The 18,065-nt window shown below is 45.4% G+C and overlaps 1 protein-coding gene across 3 annotated transcripts in view; it reads right to left on the reverse strand.

Annotated features, from left to right (window-relative positions):
* LOC118392150 (desmocollin-2-like) overlaps positions 1 to 18,065 on the reverse strand; it is a 115,427-nt gene that overhangs the window by 78,724 nt on the left and 18,638 nt on the right. For 2 of the 3 annotated variants that reach the window (XR_008062631.1, XR_008062641.1), the window contains 12 exons: positions 12,299 to 12,593; positions 12,057 to 12,176; positions 11,576 to 11,743; positions 10,454 to 10,635; positions 8,552 to 8,808; positions 8,290 to 8,426; positions 8,007 to 8,128; positions 4,389 to 4,506; positions 3,802 to 4,110; positions 3,432 to 3,618; positions 2,887 to 3,322; positions 50 to 2,734 (listed from right to left, as the gene is read on the reverse strand). Coding sequence is in view for 1 of the 3 variants with exons in the window: in XM_035783826.2 (XP_035639719.1) it covers positions 1,862 to 2,734; positions 2,887 to 3,322; positions 3,432 to 3,618; positions 3,802 to 4,110; positions 4,389 to 4,506; positions 8,007 to 8,128; positions 8,290 to 8,426; positions 8,552 to 8,808; positions 10,454 to 10,635; positions 11,576 to 11,743; positions 12,057 to 12,176; positions 12,299 to 12,593 (3,204 nt within the window). In the remaining 2 variants the exon portion in view is untranslated. Of the gene's footprint in view, position 1; positions 2,735 to 2,886; positions 3,323 to 3,431; positions 3,619 to 3,801; positions 4,111 to 4,388; positions 4,507 to 8,006; positions 8,129 to 8,289; positions 8,427 to 8,551; positions 8,809 to 10,453; positions 10,636 to 11,575; positions 11,744 to 12,056; positions 12,177 to 12,298; positions 12,594 to 18,065 lie in introns of those variants that run through there. The other variant, XM_035783826.2, reaches the window with a different exon arrangement.

Genomic DNA, 18,065 nt, shown 5'->3' on the forward strand with positions numbered 1-18,065 from the left:
GGAACAGTGGGTTAACTGCCTGTTCAGGGGCAGAACGACAGATTTGTACCTTGTCAGCTCGGGGGTTTGAACTTGCAACCTTCCGGTTACTAGTACAACGCTCTAACACTAGGCTACCCTGCCGCCCCATCATCATTATGTATTCAATTTGTCATTAGTTTTGATATTAATGTTCAATACTCAACTCGCATGTTCTATAATTTATGCACTGTTATTTTCTCTAATTTAGCCTTAGAATATTCATTCATAGTTTTAATTTACTCCTCTTTCACATTGCCTATTCTTCCTAGAAGCCCCAGGACAATCTCCACATCTAATTTTTCTACCCAAAGAACTAAGGATTTTTTTGTCAAATGTATCAAGTACAAATCTAATTCTCATTAAGATGGTTGGTTGATTGAGATTTAATTCCCCTTGGTGATCACATAGAGGCCTGGTGGAACAAACAAATGTCAGTTTGACCAAGGCTCCTGGTCTATGCTAAATGTAGTCGTCACATAGTAATCGAAAGTAACATTGTTATCATTTTAATAGCTCATTCTAAAAGCGATGAGTTTTTTGCAGTAGTAGTAGAAATGAGCCATATTGTTTGCAAATCAGATCATCTTGATCTTTTGGTGGGAAATATTGATTGGTGGTCATATGAATCATTCTTCAGTTAAATTATTCATAGTATAGTCAACAGTAAGATTGCGTGTGTATGTTTTCCCAGTTCCATCTCAGGTTTAAAGAAAGAGCCAGCTTGTGTAGTAGGAGGGGTTGCAAATATGAAAGCAGACCAGAATATCACTACAGCCCTAAAATCAATGAACAGGTTTATATTGCCCAAAATGTTATATCTGAACTATCTGGGGGAAATAACATGTCACAAGACATATTCAACACCAACCATTTAATCACTTCAAATTATGGGTGTCATTTTTTGTATTCAGTGAATGAAATAATGACAGTGTTACTCATAAAGGGACGCTTTCTTGGTTTGTGTGAAATCCTCCACTGAATAATCACCACATTTGCAGAGGTTGATATTTACAAAATGCACATAATCATGTCGCTATAGTAGGAAACATTACACTTTTTACAAGGCTCCTTCAAGGACATATTATCTCAGGTATGTGTGCAAATTGCATAGTGTTTCATAGAATTTACTACTGTGATTATAATTACTGGGAGTTACTCAATACATAGCTTGTTGGCTACACAATTCAATTCAGAGGAGCTCCCTCCTGATTGTGAAGCAACATAGCACCTGTATGCAACAGTGTGTCTACTAAGATGTTATCATCAGAACAGTATCCATTTGACTGGATGTCATGTGGACAGATTCTTCAGTCATGCCTATATATTTATATTAACTCCATGTAAAGTGTGCTTTTTAAATTGGTTCAATTCAGTTTAAATGATGCATTTGGGAACACAGTATTCTGAGTGAGAGTGCCCCTATTAAACTATCAATATTAAATATCACAATTCCATTACATTTTTCATGAGGCCTATTTTCCAACAATGTGGCTTTCAGGGCTGGGAATCAATATTTCAGAAAGTTAATTTTTCATAACTTTAGCTAAGTGAATTATTCATATCATTTACAAGAGAAGTCTAAAAGTGATGGATTTTATATGCTCTTTAATAAACACAGAAGGGTGAGTTCATGAGGTGTGCTGAATGGATCCTCTGGCATGTCTCTGCTGTGCTGCATTGCCAATGAGCAGGAAGTTTAGTCATTGAACAGAACTTTCTCTCTGAAGTTGTGCATAACACCCTCGTATTGCTTTTAAATTTCTCTCTCCTTTCCAAACTGCTACTCAGTGTCTTTGATTCGCAGGTTCTCTAAAAATCACACCTTGAGACCTCTTTTTCTTCACCCACACTCTGTTTTGCTTGTGTCATTGACAACCAAACCTTGGCTTCTATCTCCTACCAGTGTCTCCTCCTCCACTGACCTTCTGTCACACTCCTTTTCTTGTTCTCTCTCTTTGATTATCTTCACCAGCCTTTGGAACTTCTGGTCCAACTTGTCTACTGTTTCCCTCACCCTCTCCTCCTCTCTCTCTCCCTCGCTCTCCAGTGAGCTCAGCGACCCCGCTCGGGAGTCCCCCCCCTCAAACTCGTAGGTCTGCAGTGAGTCGTAGGGTGGCTGGGATAGGTCTAAGGTCACCTGGTCCAGACGGTGCTTCAGGAAATCCTCCATCCTCACAGGCAGGGAGGAGTTACAGTTAGCCCCACCCCCTGCCATGTCAGCCACCAGTCCCCGCTCACAACCCCACCCCCTGCCGTATCCCAGCATGCCTCCAGAGAGGGGTAGTAGCTGTGGGGTCAGGTCCCTCCTACTCAGCGCATACATGTTCAGGAATTCTGCACTGCCTGGATACAAAGTAGTCCCGGTCACAGGTATCCCTCCACTGCCCTGGTTTAGTGAACCCACAATGCTGTATGTTGAGTCCCCCAGTAGATTAGTGTGGATGTGATTAGTATTTATCTGGCTAACACCAACGGCGTCTTCATTCTTCTCTGAGCTGGGGAGAGAAGAGGAATCTGTGTCTGTGTTTTCTACTGCAGAGCTAGAAGCTCCGGTGGTGGTGGTGGTGGTAGTGTGGGAGGGAATGAGGTCTGGATTGTTCTCCTGCTGCTCTGATGAAGAGATGCTGCTGCTGTGACTCTGAGAGGATGAGCCATTTGGGACAGAATAGGTCAGAACCAGTGCTTCATCTGTCAGTACAGACTCAGGCTGTGTCTGGGGAGGAAATACACAATACTTTTATAACGATTATCAAATACTTTAAAATGAAAAATAGCCTGAGAAATTTACAAAAATAATATTGAGACAGCTGAGGTTGATAATAACAACATTGTTACATCCATTATATATGAAAGCTAATATCTGACTCTGATTGGGCCCTGCTCTGGATGCAGCTGCTGCTGGGTGTCAGTGTTGGTCTCCCTGCCTCCCTCTTTTTCTGTGGGTCTACTGTTAGCCACCCAGATCTCTGGTCCATCTCTGCTGGGGAACCATGGCTCAGCAGAGTTGAGATGAATCGCCTCAGGCTCCAGTAGATCAAAGGTGCCCTGGTTCTGGATGACTAGGGAGTTATTATCCATGTGATTGCCAGGAAGCCCATAGGTTCCCATCGGTTTGGCCAGCTGCAGACCTGACTGGAACGGTGTTTTCCCCTTGTCTCTGAGGACAGGCAGGGTGTGAATGCTGTAGCAGAGGCGTCCGTATACAGGGGCTGAGCCTGGACGCTGTGGGTCCGCAGTAGAGTGTGGGGTCCGGCTCCAGCTGTACGTCATGTCCCTGGCTTGATTCTGCTGGGTATACCATCTGGGGGAAGACAAGAGCATAAGGCAGAGCAACACAGAGACATGTGCACGCCCACATTCCCTCACGCATGCTCACACACACACGGCCACAAACAGACGTCACAGCTCACATGTTCCTGCTGTCCTGCATGCTCTCTACTCTGTGCATGCTCTGGAGCGCGGTGATGTCAAAGGCAGCAGTGTCTGCCTCCCCTCCCCCTTCGTCATCGTAGGTAATGATGTTCTCCCTCACATCCTCCTCCTCAAATGGGGAGTGGGAGTCTTGCTTCTGATGCCGCAGAGACAGAGCACACACCACTGGGGGAGAGAGAGAGGCACATTATCGTAAATATTATCGTAAATATTATATATTATCGTAACTGACACTGCAGTCCATTTCACGGGATACTGATCTTCAGACAGACAGACACAGGCAGTATACTGAGAACAGTAGAAACAGGCATGTGTACTATACATCAGACAGTAGACCTCAAGTCTTACCTAGCAGTGTAGTGACACAGGCCAGCAGGGCCAGCAGGGTGACCATACTGAAGATCAGTGATGGTGAGGTTGAGGGCCGTGGCAGACATACCGTCTGTCTCTCCCAGCCCCTGTCCCTCTGTCTCCCCTGCTCCTCGGCCCGCATGCCCCCTCTCAGACAGGGACATACGTTCACGGTGACCGTCCCGGTGTTGGTGAGGCCAGACGCCCCATCCCGCAGCACAATGGGCACGTACAGGGTGAGGAGGGAGAAGGAGAAGTCAGGGAGGGGCTGCAATGCCGACTGGAGAACAAGGCTGGCTGTTGCACCTGGGATTGAATAAGACAATAACACCAGAAACTCAAGTCAGTCATCAGGTCACTTGTACATGAATTCCATTCTCCAGTTATACGTCATAATATGAATTTCAGTTAATTTCAACAGGCCTATATCGTTACTATAAGATGCAGGCGCACTGTCATCAAGCATGTAAAATAAAAATAAGCATATTGTCAATGATAATCCAGTTGCAAAATTTCTGATTTGACATAAGGGGTTTGAGGAGGGTGACAGCTTGACATAGAGGTTGAACATAGCTAGAATTCACCTCCACTCTCCCTGATGGTGAGGTTTAGAGCAGTGTTGAACTCTGGAGGGATGCTGAAGTGGATGGTGACGCCCTGTCCTCCCTGGTCCCTATCCACTGCCCTCACCACCTGAACAACCTGCGAGACAGAGCAGAGAGAGGAGAACTTCTATTGGACCTCACAAGCTAGGTTTCCATCCAATTGGCGACAGATTTTCATACGAATATTCAAAAATCTGCATAAATAATATATGTACATTTTCCCACCAGAGATGTGATTCCATCAAATTGACTTGTTGCGGATAAAATTCTGTGCATGAAGCATTGACATTAAAGCCAGTAGATGGTGATAGCGCTGGCGTCATCCTATTCCTTTGGAAAACTCTCGATGGCGTATGAAGACGGAAGTATTTGAATTTGAAGAACGCCATATTGCCACAGATAGAACAATGAGCTAGATATTTCAACAGATGTATAAATCTGAAGCCTCCGGTTGACTTTTTCCCTCACCAACAAATGGCCCAGTGGCCAGAAGTGGGAGAAGATGGAGAGAGATGGATTTTGGCTGTCATTCTGCTAATTCTCTCATCAATGAAACATTTGATCTCAATACAGTTTTCTTTTCCTGAAAACTATAATCTGTAGTGGACTAAGTTTGGTAAACTTTACCCTTTGCTAAAGTTTCAATAAGTTTTATTGTTTAGTAGGAGTGCAAGGGCGAATTTAGTTATTGCACACGCTCACTTCATAGAGTAGGCGTTTCCTAACGTAAATATTCAAATACATGCTAGAACATTCCAAAAGGATCTCGTGAGCTCGTGCTTGGCTTGGCCCACCTCCTTGCTTGTTTTGCCCACTATGATTAATTTGCTCCCATTGGAAACAACAGGCTGTGGTCTATCTTGGGTTATTTATAAAAAATCTTTGATATTGCTGAATGGGTTTGAATGGCACCATAAAATCATGGTGAAAGTCACAGTAACTAGCACAGGATCAAGGTTGATGTAATTCTTTTCATCCTGCCTGAGAGAGTTTACTGGGAACCTCATTGTAGCCTACCAGCCCATGATTGGTCTGGGTCAGCATGTAGTCCTGCGTGACAACAAATGTAGTAGTCAGAATGGATCTCTATTTAATCTCGATTTGTAGCGAACTTGAAAATAATTCACCGTGGGGATCGAATTTGATCATAATAAGCCCATTTTGAATCCCAAAATGGGGGTCAATTTTTGGGGGTGTTTGGCCATTCTGATGATCGTAATTTACATAGGCTTTCTAGGTCAGACCAGGGCTTTTGGCACCGCTAGGTTGCTACTACTGAGGTATAATAAGAACAGTTGCTACGCAGTAGCCGTCCAAAAGAGCTCGTGACTTCACGCTCCAGACTGGACATTTTACTTACAAATTTCCATCATTACATTTTTTATCTGATGTACTTTAATGGCATAAAAGGTTGGATGGAAACCTGGTTACAGCCACACAACTCCAAATCAAATGTTATTTGTCACATACACATGGTTAGCAGATGTTAATGCAAGTGTAGCGAAATGCTTGTGCTTCTAGTTCCGAACATGCAGTAATATCTAACAAGTAATCTAACCTAACAATTTCACAACAACCACCTCATACACACAAGTGTAAAAGAATGAATAAGAATATGTACATAAAAATATATGAATGAGTGATGGCCGAACGGCACAGGCAAGATGCAGTAGATGGTACAGAGTACAATATATACATATGAGATGAGTAATGTAGGGTATGAAAACATTATATAAAGTGCTATTGTTGGCTAGTGTGGCTAGTGATATATTTATTACATCAAGATGCAGTAGATGGTATAGAGTACAGTATATACATATTAGATGAGTAATGTAGGGTATGTAAACATTAGTGGCATTGTTTAAAGTGGCTAGTGATACATTTATTACATAAATATTTCCATTATTAAAGTGGCTAGAGTTGAGTCAGTATGTTGGCAGCAGCCACTCAATGTTAGTGATGGCTGTTTAACAGTCTGATGGCCTTGAGATGGAAGCTATTTTTCAGTCTCTCGGTCCCCGCTTTGATGCACCTGTACTGACCTCACCTTCTGGATGATAGTGGGGTGAACAGGCAGTGGCTCGGGTGGTTGTTGTCCGTAATTATCTTTTTGGCCTTCCTGTGACATCGGGTGGTGTAGGTGTCCTGGAGGGCAGGTAGTTTGCCCCCGGTGATGCGTTGTGCAGACCTCACTACCCTCTGGAGAGCCTTACGGTTATGGGCGGAGCAGTTGCTGTACCAGGCGATGATACAGCCCGACAGGAAGCTCTCCAAATGTCTTCAGCCTCCTGAGGTTGAAGAGGCACTGCTGCACCTTCTTCACCACGCTGTCTGTGTGGGTGGTCCAATTCAGTTTGTCCGTGATGTGTACGCCAAGGAACTTAAAACTTTCCACACTCTCCACTACTGTACCGTCAATGTGGATAGGGGGGTGTTCCCTCTGCTGTTTCCTGAAGTCCACGATCATCTCCGTTGTATTGTTGACATTGAGCGTGAGGTTATTTTCCTGACACCACACTCCGAGGGCCCTCACCTCCTCCCTGTAGGCTGTCACGTCGTTGTTGGTAATCAAGCCTACCACTGTAGTGTCGTCTGCAAACTTGATGTGCATGGGCACACAGTCGTGGGTGAACAGGGAGTACAGGAGAGGGCTGAGGACGCACCCTTGTGGGGCCAGAGTGTTGAGGATCAGCGGGGTGGAGATGTTGTTACCTACCCTCACCACCTGGGGGCGGCCTGACAGGAAGTCCAGGACCCAGTTGCACAGAGCGGGGTCGAAACCCAGGGTCTCGAGATTGATGACGAGTTTGGAGGGTACTATTGTGTTAAATGCTGAGCTGTAGTCGATGAACAGCATTCTTACATAGGTATTCCTCTTGTCCAGATTGGTTAGGGCAGTGTGCAGAGTGATTGTGTCATTTGTGGACCTATTGGGGCAGTAAGCAAATTGGAGTGGGTCTAGGGTGTCAGGTTGGGTGGAGGTGATATGGTCCTTGACTAGTCGGTTGGTGTATGTGTCCTGGAGGGCAGGTATTTTGTCCCCGGTGATGCGTTGTGCAGACCTCACTACCCTCTGGAGAGCCTTACGGTTATAGGTGGAGCAGTTGCCGTCTCAAAGCACTTCATGATGACAGAAGTGAGTGCTACGGGGCGGTAGTCATTGAGCTCGGTTACCTTAGCTTTCTTGTGAACAGGAACAATGGTGGCCCTCTTGAAGCATGTGGGAACAGCAGACTGGGATAAGGATTGATTGAATATGTCCGTAAACACACCAGCCAGCTGGTGTCCAATGGCATTGGATAAAAATGTGATAATAATAACTCAGCCAAGGGCAATGGAGAAAAAGAACTCTGGAGAAACACGACACCAATAAGGTGAAGAAGAAAAACAGAAACAGTGATCTGACATCAATTTTCTCTTGAGTCAAAAGGAGACACAATAAAAGGAATAGGAAATCTTCAAAGACTTCTACAAATAATTGTACTGAAGGTTGTAATCAGAAATTAGCATTAAGGTTTTCAGCATGCAGGGCTATAGAAAGACAGACTGATAAAGTGGAGTGTCAAAGTTCCATGGGTAAGTGTTAGCAGCACTGACCTGTCCAGGGGTACTGGAGTCACACACAGATGTTGTGTACTGTCTGTCCAACTCTGGTGCATTATCATTCTGGTCCAGTGTCTCTATGGCAACCACAACCCTGGTCACAAGGTTTGGATTGTCTAGAAAAGGAAAGGAGTGCCGAGTGAGTTTAACTTCAAGTTCATCACAGCCATCACCAGGGCTACAATGAGTGATGTGAGGGAAAACATGACTCTGTACTAAGCCAGAGTGAAGGTATGGTCTGTGGGCAGCTGGGTCTGAAAGGACTTGAACCTCATACCTCTCTGTGTGGCGATGACAGTGATATTATGCCATTGCTTACGCTCCCGGTCCAACTCCATCACCGTGGTGATGAGGCCGCTGTCAGTAGTAATACGGAACAGAGCCTCCAGGTCAGACTGGGGATCAATGGAGTACCTGAGAGAGAGACGGGAGGGGAGGGGGAGAGAGAATAGTTTGAGTAAAGAAAATGTGTGTGAGTGACAGACACACAGACAGATGGACGGACAGACTGACGGGCTGACTAAGTGAGTGTAGCCTACCTGATGTTTGTGCTTTGTCCTGTGTCTGGGTCAACAGCAGATACTCGGCCCACGCTGCAGACAGGAGGACAGTTCTCAGACACGTCCAGACGGTAACGGGATCGGGAGAAGCGGGGGGGCTCGTCTGCGTTGAGGACCATGACCCATACGGTCGCACAGTCCTTAAAGGGACCCTTCCGTAGGAACCGTGCATCCACCATGGGGTTCACAACTTCCACTGAGAATGAGAATGAACTGCGACTCTCATAGTCCAGCAACTGAGGAGAGAAATACAGCCAATTATGTTTTACTATACTTTTCTATTACAATTTTTGTCTATTATTTCTCTCTCTCCTTTGCTTCCTCTCTATCACCCTCCCTAACTCGAACACTCTTTCTTTCCCTCTTTTCATCATGCCCTTTTCCTACCCTTGTTCCATAATTATTTCGCTCCCACATTCACTCATCATCACCTCATCCTATCTCATACTCTCACGCTTGTCACACAAACTTTGTTAAATGGAGCTTGCGATGCCCCATGTACTCAACACCACACTGAAAAATACACAGGCTCACAGTCTATTTTCCAGTTGGTGATTTAAATTCAACTGCTAGTCGGAATCTTTAATTTATGAATTAGTTGTGCATAAATTCCATTGTATTTGAATCCCCTTTTTGTCTATTACTTATTTTCAAGTTATCCACAGTGAGACAATGTTTTGTTTGAGATAATTAAAGGGATTCTCTGGAACTCTTGTATACTTTTTAGCCAGTAGGTTAGAAAGGAGCACTCGAGACAAAATATGTCCCCCAAAAATTGCGTAGTACATCACATATTTTCTCTCGCGCTCTGCTCTGTGTGCATCATGTGCATCTTGCTAGCTGTCACTCATATGGCTAGGGGCTGAAGCTCATTGGTTGAACTCGAATTGCTTGGGGTCTGGCCCATGCGGGGGAAAATGGAGCAGCGTCCAGAAAAACAGTTGCCTTCAAATTAGGGATTTTCGTGGTCAAAAGCAGGAGGTTTAAAAAATACTTAGTAGTCAACAATGTTCCGGAGGATGTCTTTAAATTTGCAGGACTCCACACAACAGGATTGCAAGGGAAAACTGTTAAATGACTGTTTCCAGGGCCTCCCGGGTGGCGCAGTGGTTAAGGGCGCTGTACTGCAGCGCCAGCTGTGCCACCACAGACTCTGGGTTCGCACCCAGGCTCTGTCGCAACCGGCCGCGACCGGGAGGTCCGAGGGCGACGCACAATTGGCCCAGCGTCATCCGGGTTAGGGAGGGCTTGGCCGGTAGGGATATCCTTGACTCATCGCGCACCAGCGACTCCTGTGGCGGGCCGGGCGCAGTGCGCGCTAACCAAGGTTGCCAGGTGCACGGTGTTTCCTCCGACACATTGGTGCGGCTGGCTTCCGGGTTGGATGCGTGCTGTGTTAAGAAGCAGTGTGGCTTCTTAACACGAGAGATGTAGCGATGAGACAAGATAGCAGCTACTAAACAATTGGATACCACGAAATTGGGGTAAAAAAATATATATATATTTACAGATCACATGGGCATACTGTCTGTTCATCATCATGGCTATCAAATGGAATATAACACGTAGCTTGTGTATTATAGGCCTTTCAGACCTGTCTGAGGATCCACCATTTTTTTTTTTTTTTTTACTGTTTCCAGACCAAATATTTATTCAAAGCATCCTATTACCAGGCCTGATTATGACTGACTGAAGTCTCTGCAGGCAACACTGTCCTGCTGTTTTAAATGTTTTTCAATGAATGAACTTCCTGGTAAGAGTGCCATGGAGGAGCTATGCTTAGTTTAGCCCCTCATTTTACACCATTGTGGATGTTTTTGACTTGAGTCTGATTAAGAGCTAAATGCAGTATAAATCTGGTCTCCATGATTTATTTCTCACCTTGTTTAGTACAATGACAGCTTCTTGGTCTCTTCCGGTGATGTTAAATGTGTCTCCCTCCTCTCCGTCTAGGATGGTATATTCCAGCATGGCATTATCCCCCAGATCAGCATCTGTTGCTGAGAGGCGACCCACCTCCACACCTGGTGCTGCCAGCTCAGAGATAGAGAACGACCAGGCACCTACAGACAAACAGACAGAGAGAGAGAAAGAAAGAAAGAGCGAGAGAGAAAGAGAGAGAAAGAGAGAGAGAGAGCGAGACCACACAGATGAGTGACAGGCATGGACTAACTAAACATACCGTTTAGACCACAAAATGATAGAGTAGTCATCCAGTAGTCCTCAGGGAAAATGTTTACAGTAATGATAAGTGGAGGGAGAGTAGATGGACAGCAGGAGAGTAGAGGGAAAGTCAGAAAAATAGGGACACAGTATAGAGGAATGTATTGTGTCTCAGAGCATTATATTTGGCAGTGATTTTATTGTCTATTGGAGCAGAAACGACTGAACTTTAGATGAAATATTAATAGAATAGAATGTAGAAGCGCTTGGATAAGAAAAGACTGACATTATCTTTCACTGTTGTTCATGAAGAGCTAGCTTAGTGCTGTTGAGGACCCTAATAGAGCAATCTCAAGATGTTATTCATTCAGATTGATGACAATGATAATAATAAGGATGATGAATACGATGGTGATGATGATGATGAAGAGGTAAGCAGCTCATTCATGGAATGTATTCAATGATGAAGGAAGAGCTACATGTACATATCAAGCAACACTGCCTAAAATGAAATCAAAATCAACCAGTATGGCTGGTGGCATTGTCATGTAGGAGGGTCATGTCAGGATGAGACCGCAGGAAGGGTACAACATGAGGGAGGAGGATGTTTTCCCTGTAACGCACAATAGTCTCTTCTCACAGCTGCTGTGTGACAACCCTGGCAGAGGACACCCTAAAGGTGCACTTAGCAGCAGAGAGATCAGTGCACCATCACAAGTGCCACAGTACAAGGCATTTCATCACTCTAATCACACACACATACACACACAAATGGAGCATTACTAGGCGGTAATACATGACATATGCCAATAACAAAACAGTAACAGTAATGTTGCTCACTCTTTCTGAAGTGAGGGGGGTTGTCGTTGACATCACTCAGCCTCACAGTGACTGTGGTCGTCCCTGACATCCCCCCCAGGTGCCCCCCCATGTCTTTGGCCTCAAGTACTACCAGATAGGTGTCCTGACTCTCCCTGTCCATGTCAGTTACAGCAGTACGTAGGACACCTGGCAGAGAGGAAAAGGAGAGGACATAGGACAGTAAATTACCCCATTACAATGACAAGGACAGCTAAAGGGACAAGCAGACTGTACCAGGATGAGTTATCTGCTTTAATATCACATATCGCTATGCCCACAAGCTTTTATGTACATAGAATACCTGTAGACTGTCTATGGCTGTACATACAGACAAACAGAAGTGCACAATGTTGTATCTTTACAGATCACATGGGCATACTGTAGTCTGTTCATCATCATGGCTATCAAATGGCATATAACACGTAGCTTGATAGGAGTGTGTATTATAGGCCTATCAGACCTGTCTGAGGATCCACAGAGAAATACTGCTGGCCCTGGGTCACAGCATACACCAGCCTGGCACTGTTACCATACGTAGGGTCGTCTGCATCCGTGGCTGTCACTTGGATTATGGATGTACCTGTTAGTGAGAGATGGAGTGGTGAGACTACAGGAATGAGAAATAAGCCCTTGAGATAGCCTGACCAGACTGTAATGTAAACCACAGATCAGGACCGGAGACCTGTCAGTCACATGTAGTACCTATATTGGCCATCTCGGGCACAGTGGCGGTGTAGGGCTCATTCTGGAAGACCGGTGGGTTGTCGTTGATATCCTGAACTCTGATGATGAACGTGGACGAGGGTTCGAGGGCGCGGCCTGTCTGGCGGTTGGTTGCTGTAGCAATCAGGCGGTACTGGTCCTTGTCCTCTCGGTCCAGGGCCTTGGTGACGTGGATGTTTCCTGTGTTCCCGTCGATGACAAACACAGACCCCACCCCCTCTCCTTCTAATATGTACTTAGTACGCCCATCGCCCCTGTCCATGTCTGTGTGCAGCTGGAGGAGATGGGTATGGACAGAAAATAAAGTCATAACAGTAATCTATGCATTCTGCTTTGAGCCTTGCTTAATGAGCGAATTTTGTTCTCTCTGCTCTATTCTCTAAAACGCCAGAGTTTATAGTTTAACTGATGCTTTTGATATATTGTGTCCGAGCCACCACTGACACAGACAATGCATCCCTCATCAGCGCCATTTATCATCAACCTAAACAAAAACATGTGATTGTGAAATGAGCGATTGAATCAAGCTCAAGATGTGGTATTCAGTGAGTGTGAATTGAATGGCACCAGGTGTGAAAGGGACAGTGGGGAGCTGAATGAGTACTGATGCGTACCGCAAATGAACTCATTGGACCAAGCAGGCCACTGTGGGATTGTTAGGGGGTGAAAGTACATGACTGTGGACAGTGGCCCCAAATGTCCTGCTCACACAGAACACTGACAGCCCAGTGTGTCCATCTGCATGTGTCGCTCTTTCTGTCTTCTGTTCTGTTAGGTTCTGTCCATCTGTCTGTTTCCTTTCCCTCTCTGAATCCATCTGTTTGCTTATCTCTGTATCTCCCCTTAACTTTGTTTTTCTGTCACCCTCTCTCTCTCTCTGGGAACATGCCTCTCTCTCTGACAGTCCTTCTGCCCATGTGTTTCTCTCTCTCTCTCTGGGAACGTGCCTCTCTCTCTCTGACAGTCCATCTGCCCATCTGTTTCTCTCTCTCTCTGGGAACGTGCCTCTCTCTATGACAGTCCATCTGCCCATCTGTTTCTCTCTCTCTCTGGGAACGTGCCTCTCTCTATGACAGTCCATCTGCCCATCTGTTTCTCTCTCTCTCTCTCTGGGAACGTGCCTCTCTCTGACAGTCCATCTGCCCATCTGTTTCTCTCTCTCTCTCTCTGGGAACGTGCCCCTCTGACAGTCCATCTGCCCATCTGTTTCTCTTGCTCTCTCTCTGGGAACGTGCCTCTCTCTATGACAGTCCATCTGCCCATCTGTTTCTCTTGCTCTCTCTCTGGGAACGTGCCTCTCTCTATGACAGTCCATCTGCCCATCTGTTTCTCTTGCTCTCTCTCTGGGAACGTGCCTCTCTCTATGACAGTCCATCTGCCCATCTGTTTCTCTTGCTCTCTCTCTGGGAACGTGCCTCTCTCTATGACAGTCCATCTGCCCATCTGTTTCTCTCTCTCTCTCTGGGAACGTGCCTCTCTCTATGACAGTCCATCTGCCCATCTGTTTCTCTCTCTCTCTCTGGGAACGTGCCTCTCTCTATGACAGTCCATCTGCCCATCTGTTTCTCTTGCTCTCTCTCTGGGAACGTGCCTCTCTCTATGACAGTCCATCTGCCCATCTGTTTCTCTCTCTCTCTCTCTGGGAACGTGCCTCTCTCTATGACAGTCCATCTGCCCATATGTTTCTCTCTCTCTCTCTCTGGGAACGTGCCTCTCTCTCTGATAGTCCATCTGCCCATCTGTTTCTCTCTCTCTCTCTCTCTGGGAACGTGCCTCTCTCTCTGACAGTCCATCTGCCCATCTGTTTCTCTCTCTCTCTCTGGGAACGTGCCTCTCTCTCTGATAGTCCATCTGCCCATCTGTTTCTCTCGCTCTCTCTGGGAACGTGCCTCTCTCTCTGACAGTCCATCTGCCCATCTGTTTCTCTCTCTCTCTCTCTGGGAACGTGCCTCTCTCTATGACAGCCCATCTGTTTCTCTCTCTCTCTCTCTCTCTGGGAACGTGCCTCTCTCTCTGATAGTCCATCTGCCCATCTGTTTCTCTCTCTCTCCCTCTCTGGGAACGTGCCTCTCTCTCTGACAGTCCATCTGCCCATCTGTTTCTCTCTCTCTCTCTGGGAACGTGCCTCTCTCTCTGATAGTCCATCTGCCCATCTGTTTCTCTCGCTCTCTCTGGGAACGTGCCTCTCTCTCTGATAGTCCATCTGCCCATCTGTTTCTCTCGCTCTCTCTGGGAACGTGCCTCTCTCTCTGATAGTCCATCTGCCCATCTGTTTCTCTCTCTCTCTCTGGGAACGTGCCTCTCTCTCTGATAGTCCATCTGCCCATCTGTTTCTCTCGCTCTCTCTGGGAACGTGCCTCTCTCTCTGACAGTTCATCTGCCCATTTGTTTCTCTCGCTCTCTCTGGGAACGTGCCTCTCTCTCTGACAGTCCATCTGCCCATCTGTTTCTCTCTCTCTCTCTCTGGGAACGTGCCTCTCTCTATGACAGCCCATCTGCCCATCTGTTTCTCTCTCTCTCTTTCTTCATCTGTATCTCTATATGTCTCTGTTTACTTTGCAGTAAACAGTGCTTGCTTGTTCAGTATTTAATGGCAGTAGGGGGACATTTACAGGGAGCTGGTTGGGTAAAAGGTCAGACACACAGAAATAGAAAGCTACAAGGATTACTCAAGCCTTCACCACACAGGGCTTTCTGAATAGGAACCTCAACATCTCACTCCCCTTAAGGCACATCTGCACATGTTCATAATCTACTAGGTTTATTCATATCACATCATTTCCTCCGCTCTGCTGCGGACCCTCTGTAAAAGACCAAAACAACCTCTATCTTAAACCACAACCCTTTATTTTAACTAAACTCAGCAAAAAAAAGAAATGTCCTCTCACTGTCAACTGCGTTTATTTTCAGCAAACTTAACATGTGTAAATATTTGTATGAACATAACAAGATTCAACAACTGAGACATAAACTGAACAAGTTTCACAGACATGTGACTAACAGAAATGGAATAATGTGTCCCTGAACAAAGGGGGGGTCAAAATCAACAGTAACAGTCAGTATCTGATGAGGTCACCAGATGCATTAAGTACTGCAGTGCATCTCCTCCTCATGGACTGCACCAGATTTGCCAGTTCTTGCTGTGAGATGTTACCCCACTCTTCCACCAAGGCACCTACAAGTTCACAGACATTTCTGGGGGGAATGGTCCTAACCCTCACCCTCCGATCCAACAGGTTCCAGACGTGCTCAATGGGATTGAGATCCGGGCTCTTCGCTGGCCATGGCAGAACACTAACATTCCTGTCTTGCAGGAAATCACGCACAGAGCGAGCAGTATGGCTGGTGGCATTGTCATGTAGGAAGGTCATGTCAGGATGAGACCGCAGGAAGGGTACAACATGAGGGAGGAGGATGTTTTCCCTGTAACGCACACCGTTGAGATTGCAAGTTTAGTCCGATGATGATGTGACACACCGCCCCATTCCTTTGACAATAAACACGAATCTGACCATCACCCTAGTTGAGACAAAACCACAACTCGTCAGTGAAGAGCACTTTTTGCTAGTCCTGTCTGGTCCAGTGAAGGTGGGTTTGTGCCCATAGGCGATGTTGTTGCCGGTGATGTCTGGTGAGGACCTGCCTTACAACAGGCCTACAAGCCCTCAGTCCATTCTCTCTCAGCCTATTGCGGACAGTCTGAGCACTGATGGAGAGATTGTGCTTTGCTGGTGTAACTCAGGCAGTTGTTGTTGCCATCCTGTACATGCATGTTCATTAATTGTTTACGGTTCATTGAACAAGCATGGGAAACAGAGTTTAAACCCTCTACAATGAAGATCTGTGAAGTTATTTGGATATTTAACAAATTATCTTTAAAAGACAGGGTCCTGAAAAAGGGACCATTCTTTTTTTGCTGAGTTTATAATAAACAGAATGGGTTGTTTGATATTTACTGTGCAGTATACTGCAGGTTTTTACATTAATATGGACACAGCTTTGTGGTCAAACTGTGGTTGTTATATTTATCACAAGCCACAGGCAAGGAACATTGTTCATGTTATTATGTCACATAAGCCTGGAGAGAGCAAGAGCAAAAGAGTATTATGGCCCCATAGGACTTAAATCACATAGATGTGCATTTCTTCTACACAAAAACACCAAAGGGATGCATAAATACATTGGTAAACATGTCAACTGTAATTCATAAACCACAGGTGTATACAGTCGTAGTACACACGTGTCTCTGGGTGTGAGTGTGTGTGTGTGTGTGATGTGTGTGTTAAAGAAAGAGCAAGAAAAAGAGAGAAACAGTGTGTGTATATGTGTGTAGTTGAGCGTGTAGTTAGGGATTAAAGAAACACATGATAACACACAGTAAGAAATGCTAGATGAGGGAGTAGGGGGTTTATTCTCTCCAACACCCCCCTCCTCTTCTTCCTCCTTGAATCTGCTTTTATTTGTATCCCACGCATCACCACGAGACACATCTTTGTCATTCTTCCATCTCACTCTCCTAAAAAACATCCCCCCACCCTCTCTCTCACCAACCCATACCCCCCTACTCTCAATCCAATTGCTAGCTCAGTCCTGCTGTGCATCAGTCGCCATGGCAAAATATTTCTCTGTGGGGTTGAAACTTATCCAATCCATAAAAACAAAAGAGTAGAGGGGAATTCTTTTTTGAAATGATCTCTGATGGAATTCCCAGAGGTCTACTTGTTTTTCTCTATCCTGTTGTCACTCTCCCCACTCTCTTTCATTTAAATGTTCTGTATTCTGCTTGTTGATTTTCTCTTCCTGAAAATGTCTCATTCATTGCCATGATGGACTATCTTACCCCACTCAATGCTTACTATCTATGTCGTTCAAACAGCGTAGAACATACACTCTAATCATGTATGTAAGTCTGGGCGTTGATGTATGTTTGTTTCTTTGCGTTGTTTGTAACTTATTTTTTTACTTATTTTGCACATAATGTTGCTGTTACCATCTCTTATGACCGAAAATAACTGGGCATCAGAACTGCGATTACTCACCACGGACTGGCAGAATCCTTTTTTTCCCTTTAAAGAGCCTGATGAGCCCGACATGAATGACATACTGCTTTCCCAGGGACAGGCCTAGATCCCCATTATTTGTGTGAAGAGGAGTTGGAGAGAAAGGGGCCAGAGGGTGGGCTGCCTTCTGAGAATTCGTAGGAGATCGAACCTCCACTTCCTTCCATTCTGCTAGCAAACTTGCAATCTTTGGGAAATTAAATCGATGACCTACGATGAAGATTAAACTACCAACGGGACATTCAAAACTGTAATATCCACGGAGACGTAGCTGAACGACGACATTATCAACATACAGCTGGCTGGTTATTTGCTGTTTCGGCAGGGTAGAACAGGGGCATCTGGTAAGACAGGGGGCGGCAGACAATTAATTTTTGTAAATAACAGCTGGTGCATGATATCTAAGGATGTCTCGAGGTTATGCTCACCTGAGGTAGAGTATCTCATACACTATCTACCTAGAGAGTTTTCGTCTGTATTTTTCAGAGGGAAAAACAACTCTGGACCACATTTACTCCACACACAGAAACGCATACAAAGCTCTCCCTCGCCCTCCATTTGGCAAATCTGACCATAATTCTATCCTCCTGATTCCTGCTTACAAGCTAAAATTAAAGCAGGAAGCACCAGTGACTCGATAAATAAAAAAGTGGTCAGATGAAGCAGATGCTAAGCTACAGGACTGT

The sequence above is a fragment of the Oncorhynchus keta genome, chromosome 1 (assembly GCF_023373465.1).
Source record: "Oncorhynchus keta strain PuntledgeMale-10-30-2019 chromosome 1, Oket_V2, whole genome shotgun sequence".
Lineage (NCBI taxonomy): Eukaryota > Metazoa > Chordata > Actinopteri > Salmoniformes > Salmonidae > Oncorhynchus > Oncorhynchus keta.